The sequence below is a fragment of the Capsicum annuum genome, chromosome 7 (genome assembly GCF_002878395.1).
Source record: "Capsicum annuum cultivar UCD-10X-F1 chromosome 7, UCD10Xv1.1, whole genome shotgun sequence".
Taxonomy (NCBI): domain Eukaryota; kingdom Viridiplantae; phylum Streptophyta; class Magnoliopsida; order Solanales; family Solanaceae; genus Capsicum; species Capsicum annuum.
The window spans coordinates 202709001-202731577 of NC_061117.1; the positions used below are offsets into that span (position 1 = coordinate 202709001).

General features: G+C 34.0%; 1 protein-coding gene across 1 annotated transcript; it reads left to right on the forward strand.

Moving 5' to 3' along the window:
- Positions 1 to 10276: 10276 nt before the first annotated feature.
- Positions 10277 to 14990, forward strand: LOC107855033 (H/ACA ribonucleoprotein complex non-core subunit NAF1). The gene is made up of 4 exons (XM_016700018.2): positions 10277 to 10449; positions 10700 to 11477; positions 13281 to 13358; positions 13511 to 14990. The coding sequence occupies exons 2-4, from the start codon at positions 10722 to 10724 to the stop codon at positions 14819 to 14821; spliced, it is 2145 nt and encodes a 714-aa protein (XP_016555504.1). The 5' UTR covers positions 10277 to 10449; positions 10700 to 10721; the 3' UTR covers positions 14822 to 14990.
- The last annotated feature ends 7587 nt before the right edge of the window (positions 14991 to 22577 follow it).

The window sequence follows — 22577 nt, forward strand, 5'->3', positions numbered from 1 at the left end:
GCCTTCCTTTCCACATCTTGTCCTCCACCGAAGCTACTTCCAGCTTCTCCTAAAAACTTTCATTCCTAACTCTATACCCTCTAATAAGCCCACACATCCAACACAACATTCTTATTTCCACCACCTTCACTTTTTGAATGTGGGAGTTCTTGACTGGCCAACACTCTGCTCCATACAGCATGGCTGGACGGACTGCCACTCTGTAGAATTTACCTTTAAGCTTAAGGGTCACCTTCTTATCACACAACACTCCCGAGGCGAGCCTCCACTTCATCCAGCCTGCTCCAATACGGTTAAAGACATCCTTATCAATCTCGTCATTCCCCAGGATCATAGCCCTAAGATACTTAAAACTATCTTTTTTACAAACATCCTGAAAATCTAATCTCACCACCACATCGTCGTCCTACCTCAAGTCACTAAACTTGTATTCCATATACTCCGTCTTGGACCTACTCAACCTGAACCCCTTAGATTCAAGAGATTGCCTCCAAACCTCCAATTTATCATTCAGACACACCCGCATCTTATTAATCAGTACTACATCATCCGTAAATAACATACACCAAGGCACATCTCCTTGAATACTCCGCGTCAACATGTCTATCACCAACACAAATAGGAACGGGCTAAGAGTCGAACCCTGATGCAACCTTGTCTCGATAAAAAAATGCTCTGAGTTCCCTCCCGCCATTCTCACCCGGGTCTTCCCTCCATCGTACATGTCCTTAATAACTCTAATATATGTCATCGGGACTCCTCTCACCTCTAAGCATCTCCAAAAAACTTCCTAGGGACTTTGTCATATGCTTTCTCCAGGTCAATAAAGACCATTGTAAATCTCTCTTCCTTTCCCTATACCGCTCTACCAATATCCTCACCAGGTAGATTGCCTCTGTCGTCGAGCGACTAGGCATAAAACCAAAATGATTCTCCAAAATAGACACGGCCCTCCTTAATCTCTGCTCGACCACCCTCTCCCAAATTTTCATAGTATGACTCAACAGCTTGATGCCCCTATAGTTGGTGCAACTCTGAATGTCACCTTTATTTTTATATAACAGAATCATCGTACTCTACCTCCACACCTCAGGTATTCTTGCCGTCATGAAAATGTCGTTAAATAAATCAGTCAACCACCTTAAACCTGCCCCACCTATAAACTTCCAAAAATCTACTAGAATTTCGTCAGGCCCCGTCGCTCTTCCCCTCCGCATCCTATGAATAACCTCTTTGACCTCTTCAACCTTAAAACATCTACAATAACTAAAATAACGACTCTTCTCTGAGTGCTCCATCTGCCCTAACTCAATGCCTCTATCCCCTTCCTCATTCAAAAGCCTATGAAAATACTCCTACCATCTCTTCTTAATGTAAACATCCTCCACCAGAACTCTACCATCCTCTCCCTTAATGCACTTCACTTGATCGAGGTCCTGACCTTTCCGCTCCCTAGCCTTAGCAAGCCTATACAACCTTTTTTCCTCGTCTTTCTCCTCTAACCCTGTATACAAGCTCTCAAACAATGCTGTTTTAGCAGCCGTAATTGCTAGCTTAGCCTCTTTTTTGCTACTTTATAGACCTCCCTATTCACCCGCTTCTCTTCTGCATTTTTACTCTCAATCAACTTAACATACACCCCCTTCCTAATCTCCACTTTATTTTTAACTTCTTCATTCCACCACCAGTCCCTTTTATGTCGTTCTGCCCGACCCCTTAAAACACCCAACACTTCTCTAGTAGTCTCCATGATGCAACTGGCAGCCCATCACGGAGACTGCTAGAGAAGTGTTGGGTGTTTTGAAGGGTTAGGCAGAACGATATAAAGGGGACTAGTAGTGGAATAAAGAAGTTAAGAAGAAGGTAGAGATTAAAAAGGGGGCGTATGTTAAGTTGATTGAGAGTAAAGATGCAGATGAGAAGCGGGTGAATAGGAATGTCTATAAAGTAGCAAGGAAAGAGGCTAGACTAGTAAAAAAGAAAAAGTGAGAATAAGGAATTATGATGTAAATATGCAGCATAAAATTTTAAAATTAAACTTTAACCAAATGTATAAGACATGCTGATTAATTAACAATGAATATTTTGATATATATATTCTCACAAAGTGGGGTCTGAGGAGGGTAAGTGTACGCAGTCCATATCACTACCTCAGAGAAGAGATAGTGAGGTTGTTTTTGATAGATTCTTGGCTCAAGATAAAAAAACACTACACCCAATAATACCATAGACAAAATTTTCCAAGTAATACAACAAAGGATACTACTTTGAAATAGTAATAACCTTCTACTTAATCCGACTCCTCCACAACTTTTTATCTAGGCTCATGTCCTCGGTAAGCTGAAACTGCTCCATGTCATGTCTAATCACCTCCCTCCAATATTTCTTCAGTCTACCTCTACCTCGTGTGAATCCCTTCCTAACCAACCTCTCACACCTCCACACTGGGACATCCGTGCCCCTTCAGATCATATGTTTGAACCATCTCAACCTCGTTTCCCTCATTTTGACTTCCACTTAAGCCACTTCTATCTTATCTCAAATAACCTCATTTCTAATCCTTTTTTTTAGTACAACCACACTTTCATCAAAGCATTCTCATATCCCGCTACCTTCATTTTTGGATGTGGGCCTTCTTGACAGGCCAACACTCTGCGCCATACAATAAAGCCGGTCTAACCACCACTCTATAAAAATTGCCTTTTGGTTTAGGAGGTGTCTTTTTGTCACACGAACTTTCAAAGGCGAGCCTCTATTTTATCCGCCCTAAACCAATCTGATGAGTGACATCTTCGTCAATCTCTCAATTACCCTGAATCATAGACTCCAGATACTTGAAACTATCTCTCTTTTGGATGGAATAAGTATCAAGCTTAACAACCACATCGAACTCATGAGACACTTTGCTAAACTTATACTTCAAATATTTTTTCTTGGACCTACTCAACCTAAACCCATTAGACTCAAGAATTTTCCTCTAAACTTCCAATTTAGCATTAACTCCACCACTTGTCTCAGCAATCAAGACTACATCATCCTAAAAAAAATAGTGAGACACCTCACCTTAAATTTTTTGCGTCAACTATCACCAAGACAAAAAGAAGCGAACTGAGAGTTGATCCTTGTTATAACCCCATCAAGATAAAAAAGTGCTTTGAGTTCCCTCCCCCAGTCTTAACACGAGTCTTAGTTTCGTTGTACATATCCTTAATAGCCCTAACATACACTATAGGTACACTACCTCTCTGGGGACTCTATTATAGGTTTTTTCTAAATCGATAAACACCATATGAAAGACGTTTTTCCTTTTTCTATACTACTCTACTAGTTTTCTAACAAAATGGATGGCTTGAGCAAAATTTTATGATGTGAGCAAGTCCGTCCCGTAGGAAAACAAGCGACAGTTCAACTGTATCAAAAGTGCACCAATCTATATATATAATAAAGCAAAGAAGTTAGCCTACAATTAAGCCAAGTGGCATATTGAGAAGTAGCCACATGGTATTTTAGCAACAAGAATCTATTTTGTTGGCAACAAAGTTTATTTTGGTGACTATTTTGGTGAATAACCAATTAGTAATCAAGCAACTTAAATGGAAAAAATTACTATGACCAAAAATTCATTTCAAAATAAAAAATATTTTAATAGAGATGTCATTCCTTAAAATATATGAACAATTAATTTAAAAAACATAAATGATGATATTATAAAAATTAAATATTTATGATTTTACTATAATTGAGTAAATCAAGAAAATATTGCAAAAAATTAATTAGTAAATAGTAATCATGTAACTTATATGAATAAGATTATAATAATCAAAAAGTCATTTCAAAATAAAAAAAATATTATGAAAAAGATGTTATCCCTCAAAAAATATACACAATTAATTTAAATAACAATATTATTTAAAAAAAACATTTATGAGTTCACTACAATTTAGTAAATCAAGAAAGTATTACAAAAAAATCAATTAGAGAATAAATAATTAATAATCAAATAACTTATATGAAAAAGATTATTATGACAAATGAGTCCTTCCAAAATTAAAAATATTATGAAAAAGATGTCATCACTCAAATGTGTATATAATTAATTTAAATAACAATATTATATAAAAAAGAAAATTTATGATTTGATTACAATTGACTAAATCAAGAAAGTATCAAGAAATATCAATTAAGAGAATAACCAATTAGTAATCAAACAGCTTATATGAAAAAAATAATAATCAAAGAGTTATTCCAAAATTAAAAATATTATGAAAAAGATGTGATCACTCAAATGGTAACTTTGAACTACAAAATGGAAGAAATTTATTTCAATACATTTTAAGTAATTTTATTTTAAAAATATGCATTCATATTTATTGAAAGAATTTTCATTCATTATATTTTAATTAATCTATATTTAAAACAATATGCATTCATATGTAATGAAAGGATTTTCATAATTAAGAATAACTATCAATGAGTAATTACACTATCATTCTACATTAGGAAATGAAAAAATGATAGTCTTGAATTTAAAAGGAGGATATATTGAAAATAGATAAGTATTGAAAATTTTTAAAATGAATATTACTGTACAGAAAAGATTGCATAATGTTTATCGAAAATAACTACTAAAATTACATAGTCCTAATTAATATTCGAAGTCAAAATTTTTTTTGCCTTACAAAGTTATTCTTCAATTGACCAATTATATAATCTTATATATGTCTGTAAGAATAATTTCAGATTTTAAAATAATCAAATTTGAAAAAGATACTTCATTTTGATGAAAAAAATTAATTAAAAAAATTAAATTACACTATCATTCTATATTAGGAAATGAATAAAGATAGTCTTGAATTTAAAATGAGGGTAGACTGAAAATAAATAAATATTAAAAAAAATTAAAACGAATATTAATACACAAAAAAAGATTGCATAATGTTTATCGAAAATAACTACCAAAATTATATAGTCCTAATTAATATTCAAAGTCAAATAAAATTTTGCTTTACAAAGTTATTCTTTAATTGACCAATTATATAACCCTATATATGTCTGTAAGAATAATTTTGGATTTTAAAATAATCAAATTTGAGAAAGATACTTCATTTTGATGAACAAAAATTAATTAAAAATATTAAATTATCTAATATAAAAATTTAAACATGCAGATCAATAAAATGAATTCGGAATAGATATTTCTTAATAATAAAAATATCAATAAAAATTTATAATAATTTTTATATGATGAAATGTAGGTGTGCGTTAATAATAAATTAGAATATATGCAATTGAAGTATTACCATAAAATTAATAGTTATATGACAAAAAGTATTTATGATTTCATTCAATGTAAGTCAAATAAGGAAGCATGACAAAATTGATTGAGAAATATAAATAGAAAATGAATAATCAATTAACAATTATACACATATATATATGAAAAAGAATATTGCACCAACTACAATTAATCTAGAAGTTTTAATGTCATAACAATTTATCACTATATAAGAAGGCTGGGGGTTTGGGCCACAGGTGACAAAAGAATTTTAAAATAAGGTGTAGGTGACACAAGTCTTAATTATTAGTTGGAGGTGACAATTACTTTATCATAACCCCAAGGATAGCTGTTAAATGCCTCAAGATCCTCGAAGAGATTTATTAAACCGAGACTTATGTTGCTATTAACGTCTCTCGCCCAAAGAACATTATCTACAAACCAAACCAAGCACAATGATTGCTTGTGCTTCTTTGAAAGTCCTTTACCTTTCAACGCTTCAATCATATTTTTATTTTTGAAGCTTAGACCAACAATGGACACCAGGTCATCACAATCATTTGACTTGCCTTTTTTTTTTTTTGGTGTGTGGGGTGCTTTTTTTTGGATCAGAGTAGGTATAACTTGAGAAGGAGAAGGAGAAGAAGGATAATATTTTAGTCTGGTAACTATGGCAAACTCCTCCCAACCAAAACAAACAGGCATGCCATAGTAATTGTCCACACCTCATCCATCTTATCTTTGTTTTCATATATAAACCTGCGCTTGAGAAGATCATATACCATTTTCATCTGAAAACGAGCATTGTTGTCCCCCGACAAATCAAGATATTTTCCAAAGCAGTTTTTCCTAAAATAAGAATCCAATTTTTATTCTCGAAGTATTTTTCTGAAAGCGTTGAAATATTTTTTCATGACTGACTTAACCACGAGATCAGCCGTTAAATCTGTGGCACCATCGCACTTCATTCTCACATGGTAACGATCAATGCTGAAGGTTTTGACCAACTTTTCGATAAAAAGGCTATTAGCATTTAGATTATCTCTTTTGAAAGATTCCTCCTCCCTGTGTTCGTTATCTTCTGCTCCTGATTGAGATAACGCTTGTAAAGCAAGCTCATAGAGTGGTGGATGTAGCTGAGTTGCTGCACTTGTTCCTTTACTTGGACTTGATTCGATTTCTTTTATTTTGGGAGCCATGTTATCTTAAATTAACAGGAACATAACATAGATTATAATTGATTAATGCATAACAGTTCCAACAGACAACTAATCTGTTGCACCAGGTATGTTATCTGTTGCAACATATAATCGACCTGTTGCAACGGATGAGTAATACGCGGGAACCATAAAAATAGCACTATCTGTTGCACCTGGTATTTTATCTGATGCAACACATAACTGACCCATTGCAACGGACGAGTAATCCGTTGGTAACAATAAAAACAGATCACTAATCTGTTGTACCAGGTATTTTATCTGTTACAACATATAACCGACCTATTGCAACAGATGAGTAAACCGTTGGAAAGAATAAAAATAGATCACTAATCTGTTGCACTAGGTATGTTATCTATTGCAACAGATAACCAACCTGTATGAGTAAATCATTGAAAAGAATAAAAACAATCCTAATGTGTTGTAAAATAAAAAGTAAACCGTTGGAAAGAATAAAAACAGATCACTAATCAGTTATCTGTTGGATTAATATTGTTTAGATTTCTTCCAAACAGAAGAGTCGTCGGTCGTAACAGATGAATGATCATTTAGATTGTTCACCTATTGCATCAAATTTTCATAGTTGCATCAGATTTTTAATCTATTGCATCAGATTTTAAAATAAAGAGTAAACCGTTGGAAAGAATATAAATAGATCACTAATTAGTTATTTGTTGGATCAATATTGTTTAGATTTCTTCCAAACAGAAGAGTCGTTTGTCGCAACAGATGAATGATCTGTTAGATTGTTCACCTGTTGCATCAGATTTTCATAGTTGCATCAGATTTTTAATCTGTTGCATTAGATTTTCATTTATTTCATCATATGTTTCGACTATTGCAATACCATTTCTACCAAGACAAACAATAAATCAACCCGGCAATACCAACATATCACACACACACATACACACTAAGAACATTAACTGTGATAAAAAATCACCAAGAAATTCGAATAAACAGTACAACAACGAGAAGAAGAAATGCAGAAATGTCAGAAATTAGGATTTTATTCAGTCTACATTTCAATACCAAAAGAGTAGTTGGCTCAAGTTCCTCTGTTTCTTCATAATTTTTTACCTATGAAAAAGGAAATGGGAGGACGAAGAACTTGAAGTTGTTGTCGATGGAGAAGTATTCACGTCGATTCACGGTTGAAAGTCGAAAAGAAACTCGCCCGACTATTTATCATCGGAGGTTGAAGGGAGAAATTTTGCAGAACTGTTGGTTGAGAGAGAGTGGTTGATTAGGATTGAAGAGGGGTGTGAGTTGGGTTGATTTGTATTTTTGAAAAGATTTGAAAATTTTGAAAATATTAATCAAGTCCACAATTAACTTAATCAAGTTTCTTAATGATGTTTGACCCTATCTGTTGGTCAATGCCACCAATCCTTCATTCAAGACTTAAAAGACACCCTTCCTTCAATTTTCTCAAGAAGGCTACACTCAGTAAAAGCTAATTAATTTCAACCATAACATGTTGGAGAAGATGAATTGTGTAAGTGATTTCCGCCACAACTTATCTTGTCGTGATAATCTCTAGAATCTCAATTTACTGTGAGTATTGTTTTAGAATAGATTTTTGATTTATCAAGTCAACTAAATATACAGGTTATGTTGCATATTCATTTTATTCTCTACATGTTTGGTGAAAATTTTATGAGCCAGTATTCATGTATTTTATGTCTTATAAAAAAATATAATCTTGAAAATTTAAGTTAGTGATCTTTTAATATGTCATACATTTTTAAAGACTTATAAAAATTTATCTTGGTCAAAATGTGCAATGAGAATTTTAGCAATAACATAAAAGTTTACAAGTTATACATTAAATATGAAGAAACTAATATTGATATTAGATAGTTGATTTTCTTGCATTGCAAATATTGTTGCTTTAGATTTTAGTGAGATAATAATATGATTTAAAAAATTAATAAACTATGATACTAAATTACTAATCCATTATATTTCTATATATTAGGATTAACACTTGATTTGTCTATACTATATTTCTATATGTTATGATTAAAAATTAATTTGTAAATTAAATTGTGTGATTTTAATAGTATATTAAAAGTTTTGTGATATTGTATTAGGAATGATAGTTAGGTGACTTTAGTAAGAAAATGATAGTTGTCTAACTATCTATGAAATTTATCCGACACTAGGATTACTATCTCAAAAGCTATATATCGAAGATCAAAATTTGGGTATATCTCGTGATTGATGCTCAATGGACAATGCTCAAATTCAATAAATCAAATACTTATGAATATTGATTTTTTCAAATTCATTAGATTTAAATTCTTACTGCAAATATTATTGTATTTTTATGTAACATGTTGTACTCATATGAAAGTAAAGGTCATTTATCATTTGTTATTTATAAACATTATGCTACAAACTTTTTTTTTTTGTTTTAGTTGATATAAACCGACGATGAGTTCAATCATGTTTATATTTATATTTGTAACCCCAATTTTAGAATATTGTAGATCTTTTGGTGCAATAATTATTTTGATCTACTTTGTACAATATAAAGGATAAAGATGAATACGATTAATATCTTATTGTACTGATTGACATAAGGGGTTAAGTATTAGTTGAATGTTCTAAGATGGGAGGGCATTCAATTTCAATAGTGATTAATATTTATAATTTCATCCAAATTAAGTAAATTGAGAAAGTATGATATGGTTGATTGAAAATAGAGTTGAAGAGTGAATATTCAAACCTATGAAGGATTAAACCATTTATTCAAAAAAATAATATACAATAAGATTCATTAATATTTGTTGGTCCATTATCGTAAGAGAATAAGTGAACATTGTGAAATCGTGCAAATAGGTTAGGACTTTAGATAATATTATAAGTTATTTGTTAAAAAAAATGATAATAAAAAATATGAGAGAGGGAAAATTGACTATTATTGAGACTTTGCTCAAAATATTTGTCTTGACGCAAAAATATTTCGAATTTATAAAAAATATACTGTGACTAAGATCGTGCAAAGGAATACAAAATTTACTTTGAAAGAAAAATTTATTAAGACAAGAAAAGAGAAGGAAAACTCCTTTCTTCCTTTTGATAAGAGGGTGCAAATTAAAATATTTAATATAAGAGAATTTAAATTTCAAGTTAAAATTTTACCGAGAAGCCTCATGTGTGTAACTCTAAAACATATCTTTCATCAGTTCTTTGTTTTTCTAACTAAATTTAGAAGTCACTTAACTAATAATAATTATGTTAAGTATGCATTTTGTTTTGTAATTATATGATTTTTTTACAAAATAAATCAATATAGATCACAATATTATCTAATATTCTCAAATATTATATTACAATATAATATTATTTGCACGCGGATACTAACTTTCGAAAAGAAATATTTAAGTTTTATGTAATGATATTAAGTTTAATATTTTAATAGTTATTTTTCATATTGCATAAATTTATTAATTTTAAATATATGAACGATATTGAATAATTTTTTTATTATATAAATTCAATAAGATAATAGTTTCTATAATTAATTTCATACGGGTACTAATACTAGTTCTTCAAATATAAATGACAAACATAAGGGACTATTATTCCCACTATACAATAATACTTGTAACGTAATTAATTTATTACTTACTTTAACATAATCAACCGTATTTAATATTAAGGGTTGATTGAGTAAAAGTAATTAAATTATTTATTGATTTTTTCGAAAAAACTTGAGTAAATATTCTATTTTTAGTAAGTGAACATGTGTGGTTAGATGGATGGAATATTACTGTTATCTAAAAATAGGGACGATTTTGAGTTTTTTTTTTCGTTACCCTTTTTGGCCTTGTAAATTATTGTGTTAAACCCTAGCCCTACTAGGGTTTAAGAAGAATCTTGATTGCTGAACAAAAGAAGCCCCAAAATTTTCGGATACAACTCTTTGCATACATTTATAAGGCCCAGGTATTTCTCTCCTATTTTCAACTTACTATGCATAAAATACTTGAAAGACCAATTTTTGTTTCGTGAAAATGGTGGATTTCTTGCACAATTCAACAGGTGAAGATGTTCAAGAAGATAAAAAGAATCAATCTTTATTAGATTTTAATAAAGAAAATGACCCTTTAAGCCCTTCAGGCCTACTGTCTGTTCCCGATTTTGATGAATTTCCTTTGTCTTTTGCTGACTCTTTGCTTGATTTTGATTCCCTCAGAGATTTAATATTGGATAGTCCTATGGCTGAGCTTGTTACTGATGGAATTTCTGTGGTAAATGAAGTTGAGGGTTCTTTAAAGTTGGATTCTTTGATTTGTTTGAATCAAGAACAGGGTCAAATTGGGTTTTTTCAGAAAAGTGATGTTGAAAATGAGGGTTCCTTAGAGTTGGATTCTTTGAGTTGTTTGAATCAAGAACAGGGTAAACATGGGTTTTTTGAGAAAAGTGATGTTGAAAATGAGGGTTCTTTAAAGCTGGATTCTTTGAGTTGTTTGAATCGAGAAAGTGAAAATGGGGTTTGTGATAATGGATTGATTGAGTTGCCGGAAGGGAATGATTTGGGTTGTATAGTTGAGAAGGAGATGGGGAGAGTTAGTATAAGTGGGACAGAGAATGAAAGACAAGCTGGTAATGTGGCGGCGGCGGCGATTAGCAAGAATGAGGAGAGTGATAAAGTTGACATTAGTAACAAGGCTGAGGAAATAATTGTGAATGATGGCAAGTTGAAAGGTAATAAAGATGTGAGTAATAGTGATACGGAGTCTGAAAGTGAAGATGAAAGTGAAAGTTCGTCGTCTTCCTCCGCCTCTAGTAGTGATAGTGATGAGGAGGAGGAAGAAGATGAGAGTAGTTCAGATGAGGAAGCAGAAGGGGATGTGGATATGGAAGAAGGTGAGATTGTGGTATCTGATCCTGATGAGATGGTGGAATGGGATGATGGCGATGATGATAGTGGTGGTGCTAAGGGACCTATCAGGTCTAAGAACGAGCTTCAGGTAATAATTACCATCACTTTTGTGAATGCCAGTGCATTTGAATTACTAATTGTTGCAGTAACACTTCTAAGTGCTTTGATACTTGTGTAACTATGGAATGCAATGAAACAATGTCTAAATTTTGCCTAAATAGCAAGTAAAGACACCCTTTTTAGGGCTTCTACAAGAGATGATACTCTAATATATGTCTGTAAAGCATAGATATTAGTATGCAACTGTGCAATAATTATTTGATGAACAATCATGCCACTGAAGATGAACACGATTTTTGGGTAAAGGATGACTCATGACTGCCCTAATTATAGCCAACTCTTTGAAAAACAAATCTTTGATCATTGTTGTAGGCTTGAACCTGAGTCTCTGACTTCTACACATGTCTGAATGTTGCAAATGTGTTAGCATCTACAACAAGTGGTGATCACTTGAAAAAATAAGTATGAATTACCTAATGGGATTATTACCGAAATGAATTTTACTTTTATCTGCAGTCTGGTATAGCTGATATGCACATTATCTGACGAGCATGTTTATATAGTTGTGTTGAACTAAAGTATAATAGAAGCCGTCACCAGATAAGTATTATGTGGCGAGAAGAGTATTTACTACCACGAAATATCTTGACTAGGATGGGTTGGGAAACGGTGATCATTGATCAATGCCTCAAACTTGTTAGGAAAACCTTCTACTACAGGAAATACGTTATCTTAATGAGAGAACACATGCAAAGCAACTGTAGGGAAATTGAATTTTCATTGTGGATTAAGGTGTAACAAAAAACGTCTAGTACAAAAATTAGTTTTCCTTATTTTTGATGGGTAGTCTATATAATTAACTTTTTTACTGTCAATTTTACATTTAGATTTTTGTCATGTACTTCAACTTGTTTAGTGATGTTAGATTTTTCTGTTTAAATCTCCACCTTCTATCTTCACTGGCATCTTGTTGCTTTTGGAAGACTTTGCAAATGCATACTAAATTAGGGAATGGAAGGACATAGTTTTGAAGAAGTAAAGGAGTGTGTTGTCTCTGTTCTTTATCTGTCTGCTTTTCTTTCGAAGGAGACCTTGATCAATCATTGTCGGTTGATATTAATCTATGTTTTAGAAATGTAACCAGCAAATCAAGTTTCTTCTCTTCATGGAACTTTAACTTGCATCCAAGTCAACTTCGTCGCGATGTTTAGGTTTCTTAGGTAGTATTTTCTGCTGTTATTTGAACCCTGTGGTATTGCTGTATAATCAGTCTGCTGGCACAATAGAACAGTGAAGCAGTTTATACAAATTGTTTTAATAAAAAAAGCTACATAAAGTAAAGCAGTTTACAGAAATACGAATAACCTGGGATCTTTTTTTGAGTATTTGTGGGTGCATAGGGTGATGCCAAAATCTTTGATACATCTATTGAGTTAGAGAGAAAGTAGAGATTGGAGACAAAAACAATCTATGTGACTTTACCTTTCTCAAAAAAAAAAAAAAAAAGTCCCATGTTTCTTGTATTAAGAATAGATGTTTGCAGAATCTTTATCTTTGGTATAGGAATAGGATGATTGAAAAATTGTCCCAGTTCACAGAATAATGCGATTTCATGGGGATGTAAGGTCTGGATGTAGTATGAGTGAGTACCGTGTTGGTACATTATCAATAAATTACTTTACCTTATAAAAAAGGAAATAACTCACAGTAATAATTCGAGAACAGTTTGTACACCCTGCATGGATGCTTAGCATGTGAAAGGGATGTTTTGGATTTGCTTTTCATGTTTTATGTCAACATGCAGAATATTCAATCGTCTTGCTAATGGCAGGTTCTACCGCCAGTTCCGGAAGTTACTGCAACCTTACAACCACATCACAAGATGCAGCCTGTAGGAGTTGTGTCATCGGTAAGGCAAAAAAGCTGAAAGGCAGACCACACAATGTGATGGTTCTTTTATTTTAAGCAGCAAACAGAACGGATTATGTAAATGATGCTTGCTTATATTTAATTCAACTTTGTTCTTTAAAGGGCTTATTTCATCTATTTGTGGTGTGACAGATTATTGGGGCCCAAGTTGTAATAGAAGGAGTGGAGAAGCATACTCCTCTTAATGATGGTTCTATTCTCTGGATAACTGAAAGCAGATCTCCACTAGGTATAGTAGATGAGATTTTTGGGCCTGTCAAGAATCCGTACTACATTGTAAGATACAATTCCGACCACGAAGTTCCTCTTGGAATCCACCCAGGCACCTTGATCTCCTTTGTCCCTGAATTTTCAAGTCGCATCTTAAATGACAACAGTCTTTACAAGAAAGGGTATGATGCGTCGGGTGAAAATGATGAAGAGATGTCTGAGGATGAATTTTCAGATGATGAGAAGGAGGCTGAATACAAGAGAATGCAGAAAATGAAAAAGAGGGGCATCACAAATGACCAGAAACCAGGAAACAACAAAAAGGACAAAAGAAAATCCAAAAATCGATCTCAGAACTGGAAACATGATCAAGGTGCGGCTACACATATGCAAAGTGAGAATGGTAAGTCGCCATCAGATGACCAAAGTCAACGTTTCATCCCAACTGCTGGTGCTTCACTTGATCAAGGCATTCACCAAAGCGCATCTCTTCAAGGACATGGACAGAGTATTAGGCCTCCATCAGTCCCTCCATTCCCTCAAATGCAGAATTCCCCTGGCTTAGCAGCACCGTCAAATGGAGTTTGGACTAATGGAATCCCATTTCAACAGCCCCAGAATATGGGCTTTCCTAACATGATGCCGAATATTGGTATGCCATTTCCCCAGCAAGGTCATCCACAGCAAATCTTTCAAATGCCTTTTTTTGAGCAGCAAATAAATCCAAATGTTCCGTCTAGCTTTATGTTCCCAGGTGGACTACCAAATTTTGGTGCAGGGCCATCATTTGCACCTTGGCCTGCCTTTGGACAAAATGTTTTTAATCAATCACCTATGTCGATGGGCTTACCAGGCCAATTTACTCCTGCACCCGTGCATTTGGGAGGTCAGATACCAGCACATGGGCCGCAATCAGGACAGAACAATAATTCACAACCAAATGTTATGGTTCCTGGCAATATTAATGGCTCTCCAAACTTCAATCAAGGTCAATCACCTTTGCCAATGAGCTTACCAGGCCAATTTACTCCTACGCCCATGAATTTGGGAGGTCAGGTACCGGAGAATGGACCAAAATCAGGACAGAACAATAATTCACAACCACGTGCTGTGGTTCCTGGCTATAATAATGGCTCTCCAAACTTCAATCGAGGCGCTCATTCTGGTCATAGAGGGAATCACAGGGGTGGTGGCCGTTTTGGCGGTAGGAGAGGCAGGTCACAACGTAACTGAAGGTGAAAAACCTTTTACTCTGTAACTTCCATTAGAAAATTAGTAATAGATTTGCGGTTTTACTTTCCCTTCTCCTTTAGAGATCCAAGTGTGTGCAGGACTATCCACCTTTGTATTGCTTCATCTAATGTAGTGAAATTTATCGCAAATTCTAAATATTTTCTTTTCACCGGTACTCTCCTCGCTCAAATACGGACCCGATACACAAAAACATTGGCCTTAGGCATTTCTTCTCATTTTTTACCTTGAATGATCCTGGAGTGAGAGAGTCGGGTACTCGATGCAAAGAACCAGAATTGGGTTCCTCCTTTTTTTTTTCACCAGGCATCTGGTACTTGCTTTGGGGCTCGGTTAATTCAGATTTGCGATGGGAGGTCCCACTTCCAATATAGGAATGTCTCGCTTGTGTCCTATGTATGTTGCTTATCTCGTGGTATGAAAAATTGTTCTGTGCAAGTTGGTCGGACTTGAACACGTATAGGAAAACTATTTCCCTTCTTTTTTTTGGGGGTTTTCACTTGATATCCGATACCTGCATTGGAGTTTCGAGTTTTCACTCGATGTTCAGTACCTGCATTTGAGTTCCGGATCCGGGTTTCCATTCAATGTCTGGTGGTACCTGCATTGGAGTTCTGGCTAATCCGGTTGGCACACAACAGGGCCATTTTGGAGGGTGGGAGGGGGATGTCCCAATAGGATTTTCTTCATACCTAGAACTCGAACCCAAAACCTCTGGTTGAGGTTAGAGCAGTCCTGCCACCGCACCAAATTGAAATTACAAGGAGAGTCCGTAAGAAAATTGCGAAAACAGTGCACTAATGCACTCATAGCGTGATATTTTCTGGGTTGGGGAGGAAAGTAATAGAGCTTAGCGCGATGCCTAAGGGTGAAACTAGTAAAAATTTGTTTTAGGCTCTCAAATATTGGGTCCTCAAAAAATTTAACGCTAAATTTAATGATTTATTTTTCATTAAAAATAATATTGAATATCATAAAATAAAAAATGGAAAAACTATCAACTTAGAATTTTGAATTGAATATCTCAAATTTTCATGTTAATAAATAAAGTTCTTGTAAAAACATCCATGATAATGCATACATGGATAACATCTTATAAGTAGAATTAGGTTTTATATATTCTATGCTATTTAAGAATAATGCATTAAAAATAATAAGTATAAAAAAATAAAAAAGATAATTTATTTTAAGCCACTAATTTTATTGAGATGTCATCAAATGGTATAGTGTATGATCGTGAATTTCATTTATTATTTTGTTTTAAAAAAGAGAATAACAATGAAGATTTTAATTTCAATTATGAAGAGAAAGATCTTGTCAGAAAGTCACCGAAATCAAAAAAAATTTGGAGAATTGTTTTCAAGGACAAAATCACCAAAATCGAAAGAAATTCGGAGCAATGTTTTCAAGGACTTTCAATGTACTCCAAGCTTTTGAAAATGTTGGATGAGAGGTGTGATCGCCAATCAAATGGTTCAAGGAACACCAGAGCACGAATATTCCTGCTTGCCGATTTATTCCTAGATCGACACTCTTCTACTTATTCTATCATGGTAGACAAGAATGATTATAGGTTGATGTACTACTTTTTAGCATTGGGTGCTTGCATTATGGAATTCGCTCACATGAGAGGTTATTGTGGTCAACGACACCCATTTAATGTTTATTCAATTATCTTGTGTTGTTGATAAAGAAATTGATGCGTCTTGGACGTTCGTCTTTGAAAAACTGAAGTCTATAGTGTTCGATGAATCAGATTTGTGCTTTAATGAATCAGATTTTGCTTTATGTCCAATAGACATAAGAGCATCGCCAACGAGATTGCTATAGTTGTAGCTCATCAGGATTATTGCATGAGACAAAAGTCTCCGGTAAATCATCATTGTGGGATTGCCTCTATTTATTCGACCACACGACAAGGGCATATTTATTCGACCACACGGCAAGGGCATTTCTTTTGAGGAGTTTAGCGAATCTCCTGTTAAATCACCATAGTGGGATTGCCTCTATCTATTCTACCACACGGGAAGGGCATATTCTTTTGAAAAATTTAACGATCATTTTGTAGAATTCAAAAATTATTGTCGTGAGACACCCTTTGTCCTCGAGCATGACCTTGATTTTTAGAAGTGGAGTAGGGCGCATTTCCATGATAGATATGATGGATGATCAGAAATCTTGCTGAGTCGCTTAGCGCTATGTTGATAGACGAAAGGGAGTACCCATAACATTTTCAATTCGATTGTTAGGAGGTTTGATGAGAAGTTCTGGAAGGGGACATGCATATGTCCTCAACTATAAGAATAACAAAATGGTGTCTACCGCCAAAAGATCGCAAAGGGATAATATGACCAGGGCGACTCCTTTCACATGGAGAACATAAATGGGGACGACAATCAATTCACCATGTTCGGTACGGGTTCTACTGCCAAAGTGAACCTACTAAAAAAGTATTGTTCTTGTAGAAAATATGACTAGGTCAAAATATCATGTGCTCACGCGATGATAGCTTTGCGATAGAAGTACGTTGTTGATTATGGTTTGAGCATCTATGAGTACTCTTCGCCTATGTATAAAGTTGAAGCGTACCTCCTTGCGCACTCGAAACCAATTAATGTTGCCCCTCTAGAGTTTGAATGGCGTGTGCCACAAGAATTGTTAGATGTGAATGTCTTCCATCACTTGTCAACATCAAGCTCGTAAGGAAGAAAAGAAAACGTGTTAAGGGCAGAGGCAAGATTTTCAAGACCAAGAGGAGGAATACGTATTTATTGTACAAGAGACCCGTACATAAGAGAACCACATGTAATAACAACAAATTGTATTTTGATACCCTTGCAGTTTAGTCTAATTAATGTCATGTCAGTTTTATCGACTTTGATCATTTTCTAGTATCAATAGACTAAGTTATAGCATATATTGTGTTTACTGTCCATTCAATTTATTAATTATATACTACATCATTTATTATCGGCCACAATTTAAGTCTATTGAAAAACTCAATCGATAAGATGAACATGTGTGTAACTATGGCGCCTCAAAAAAGCTATTTGGCTATACGTTACCTACTCAACTTCCATTCCTCCACGTATCGACCAACCATTGAATGAGCATATCAATGGACTTCTATATGATCTGTATAACCACCTTTAATTTTCATCTTCTTCTCCAACACTTAATTTTAAAAAATAGCATCAATGCCGCCTAGAAGGATCTCACTCGACCAGTGAGGAGGATGTGTGCCCAGCGCCACCACGACCTCCTCTTTCTCCTCCGCAATGACCTGGACCGTCTTTCTATGGTTTGGGTGAGGATCGTGAACACCTGCATTGGAAACTCTGATGTATCGTTCATCTTTTACGGGCGATCGTGGAGAGGCTGCATCTGAAGCTCAACATTAATTATTATTAATTAATAATTCTCTTTTTAAAATTCTGCTAGTTTTGATCTATAAATATGTATCAAATTTTTATTAGGCACATTATAGATTATGACCATCGTATAGAATCTGACTAAAATATGTCGATGAACAATTAATGCACTAATGCACACATGGCTTGATATTTTTTGGGTTGGGGAGGAAAGTAATATCGTAGCGCGATGCCTAAGGGTGAAACTAGTAAAAGTTCATCTTTTACATGTGATCGTGGAGAGGCTGCATCAGAAGCCCAACATAAATTATTATTAATTATTAATTCTCTTTTGTTAATTCTGCTAGTTCTCATCTATAAATATGTATCAATTTCTATTAGGAACATTAAAGATTATGACCTTCGTATAGAAAAGACTAAAATACTCCGATGAACAACTAATGCACTAATGCACACATGGCTTGATATTTTTTGGGTTGGGGAGGAAAATAATATCGTAGCGTGATGCCTAAGGGTGAAACTAGTAAAAGTTTGTTTTGAGCTCCTAATTATTAAGGCCTCAAAAAATTTTAACGCTAAATTTAATGATTTATTTTTCATTTAAAATAATATTGAATATTGTAAAAAAAAATGTTCAAAAGTTATATAAAAAATGAAAGAAAGAAAAACTATCAACTTAAACTTTTAATTGAATAACTCAAATCTTCATATAAATAAATAAAGTTTTTACAATAACATTCAAGGTAATGTATTGCACATACAAGGCTAACATCTTATAAGTAGGATTGGTTTTTAGTTTGATATTATTATGTGTGGTTAGCTAAAGGTTCTATGTTATTTAAGAATACTGTCTTAAAAATAATAAGTATATGAAAATAAAAGAGATAACTCTTGTGAAAAATTTATTTTAAGTCATTAATTTTATTGAAATGCAATTGCATAGATAAGGTATTTCCCTGACGTAATGGAAGAGCTTAAAGATAAAAGAAAATAGGGATACTATTTGAGAGCGCGGCAAGGCCAATGTGACCTTGGTTCGTGAAGTCTATGCTAACTCGAAATGCACAGAAGTTGATAAAGTTTTGGTTTGTTAAGTTAATGCTGTGGACACATAATTTTGTTCCTTTCAAAATCATTTTTTTATCATTTTACCTCATCTTACCACGCATTCCACTCCATTCCATAATCCCCACTAAAAGCTAAATAAACTAATTCATAATTATTTTTTGACACCTCATCCTAACAAATTTAATCTCATCTTACCCACCTCACTATCCTACCCAAGCCATATACCCTTAGCCACGCGCCTCACATTTTTTTTTTCTATATTCGGTGGTCAGCCCCAACCCATATACCCTTACCCACGCTTTTTGGTGGTCACCCCAACAGAAGCAAGAATAATAGATTCCCACCATAAGAGAATCTTTTTCTATATTCGATGGTCACCCAACAGAAGGAGGAAATCTTTTTCTATATTCGGTGGTCACCCCAACAGAAGGAGGAATAATAGATACCCACATAAGAGAGTTGAGGGGCCAACTAACAAAATACAATATACACATTGACTCTTTTCTGGCTATATACACATAGCCACAGAATATAAAGAGGACGGAAGATTATCACAAACCTCCATTTTTTTTGAGAATAGTGAGAATTGATCGAAAGTTGGGGGTTGATTTAGAGAAATTAGAGAGGGAGATAGATAAGTTAACACAGTGAGAAAATTTGGGAGAAACAAGAGAAAAACAAAAATCAGTCCTCAATTTTTCGGTGACGTTATCATCGGAATTGTAGCTCTCATCACCATTTCAATCTCCAATGAAGCTCACCGGAGCTCAGGCAACACGAAAATGGTAATCCCGAGCTCCACCGTTGAAACCCATCGGAAAGCGATCAAAAACCGACTGTTTCTACAACGGAAATTTGCCGGAAACAGTTGACCAAACAACTCCTTTTATTTTCAGCTCCAAAAAGTAACCAGTGATTGAGTTTTGGCAAAAACAGAGTTTGGGGTTGGATTTGACTCGAGTTGGTTGTTCACTTGTGGCTAAACTTGCATTAATATAGCAATTAACCTAACAAATTATGGTAAAAGAGCAATAATATCCCACAAAAAAAAGGTAATTAGTTTGTTATTCCATTTTTTTTAAAATAAAATCCTTTCCATCATTAGTTTCCAGATATCAAATTATTCATTTGTCTTTTTTTTTTCTTGATTTTGTTTGAGGTAATTGCAATGAATATTTCAGTATTATTACGTTATTCTGGCATTTGGATTAACAATGTAAGGTGCGAGGGCTATAAAAGTGATGGAATCGTTGTTAGTGAACATGATCTTACGATAAAATTCTTTAGACAATTATTGTAGAACCGGAAATTGACGAAAGCACGAAAAAATTGAGGCTCGTTTACATAGTTAATGGTATCGTGGCACCGTTGTTGATTCGTAATGCAATTGAGCATTCCTTCAACTTCTATGCAAAAAGATCGGACAAGAAAAGATATGTATCTTGTGGAATGTATTAGTTTTTGTTAATTGTCTATAATTTAATGAATTATGTATCTAACTTTAAATTGATAAGTTTTTGAAGTAACTCTTTTTAGTTATGTTAATATGGCCGAGATACATATTTTTTTGTATTCATAATACATTTTTCGTGTTCTTGTATCTGTGGTGCTATATTTGAGTATAATTATGTATCTTGTGATGTTTTAGTTTTAGCTATATAAACATACGAAAAATACATATGAGTAGGGGTGTACATAGGTCGGGTTGGTTTAGTTTTTTATTAAAATATAACCAAACCAATAATGTCGATTTTCTAAATCTATAAACCAAATCAAACCAATATACAATCGACTTTTTTATTTCGGTTTTAGTTGGGTTTTTTTGATTTTTTTCGGTTTTCTTGATTTTTTTACAATTATAATGTGATTGAAGAAAAAAATTAAATGTTTTCACTAAAAAGATTAAAAAATAATAATAGTCATAGTGTAGTTTCAATAAAAATTAAGTTGGCAAATTATTAAGACGTCTAAACTACTATCTCTCAAAGTAATATTATGTGGATACCTAAGTAGTTTAATTTCTAAGTCACTAGTCACAGTAGCTTGTCTGAAAGTTTCCTTTACATAAAATGTGAGCACACAAAAGAATGAAGAATTGGAGACAACTTATTAAAAACTTAACTCCATAAAGTAAATAATTATAACATAATTCCATTAAAAAAAAAAACCCTAAATCACAACTTGATGAATGAGAAAAGTAAGACGAGAAAATAATGAGAACTCTCTGAAAACTTGAAAAGTAAAATGCAAAAAGTGAAGCAATTAAAGAGTTTTGGGTTTTTATATTAACTAGTTAAACCCCACGTGTCTCTCACGTGTAACATTTCAGCAACAACAACACCAAACCCAATGTATTCCCATACAGTGGGGTTTGGGGAGGGTAAGATGTACGCAGTTCATACCACTACCTCCGGAGAAGTAGCAAGGCTGTTTTCGATAGACCCCCGGCTCAAGACAATGAGTAATAAACAAATTCATAATAAAAACATGAAACAAGATGGAACAACAGAATTAAGACACCCATAAAGTAATACCCCACGCTAACGAACCAAAGGCACCTTCCATCCCGACGCTCCCCTAATTACTAACTACGACCCTCCCGCATGCACTAACCTTCTATCCTAATTCGCATCCTCCAAACCTTCCTATGTAAGGTCATGTCCTCAGTAAGCTGTAATTGCTCCATGTCACGTCTAATCACCTCTCTCCAATATTTCTTCGGCTTATCCCTACCCCATCTGAAACCATCCAAAGCTAACCTCTCATATCTATGAACTAGGGCATCCGTGCCCCTCCTCATCACATACCCGAACCATCTCAACCGAACTACCCGCATCTTGTCCTCCACCGAAGCCACACCAACCTTCTCTCGGACAGTCTCATTCCTAACCCTATCACCCCTAGTAAGCCCATACATCCAACGTAATATCGCATTTCCGCCACCTTCAGTTTTTGAATATGGGAGTTCTTGACTGGCCAACACTCCGCTCCATACAGCATGGCCGGACGGACTGTCACTCTGTAGAATTTGCCTTTAAGTTTGGGCGGCACCTTCTTATCACACAACACTCTCGAGGCCATACATGTAACATTTGATTATTTAAAATTAGATGATTTTGTCTATTGCAAGAAATTTTAATGAAGAGCGAAAAATCTTAATCACTTCTCAAAGATCCTTCACACTTTAATAAAATAGCGCAAACATAACATATATTTTATTAAAATATTTAATAAATTTTCAATTCTTAAATATTGAAGAAATAATTGTCTAAAGTAGACACTTTTAATGAAGGACAAAA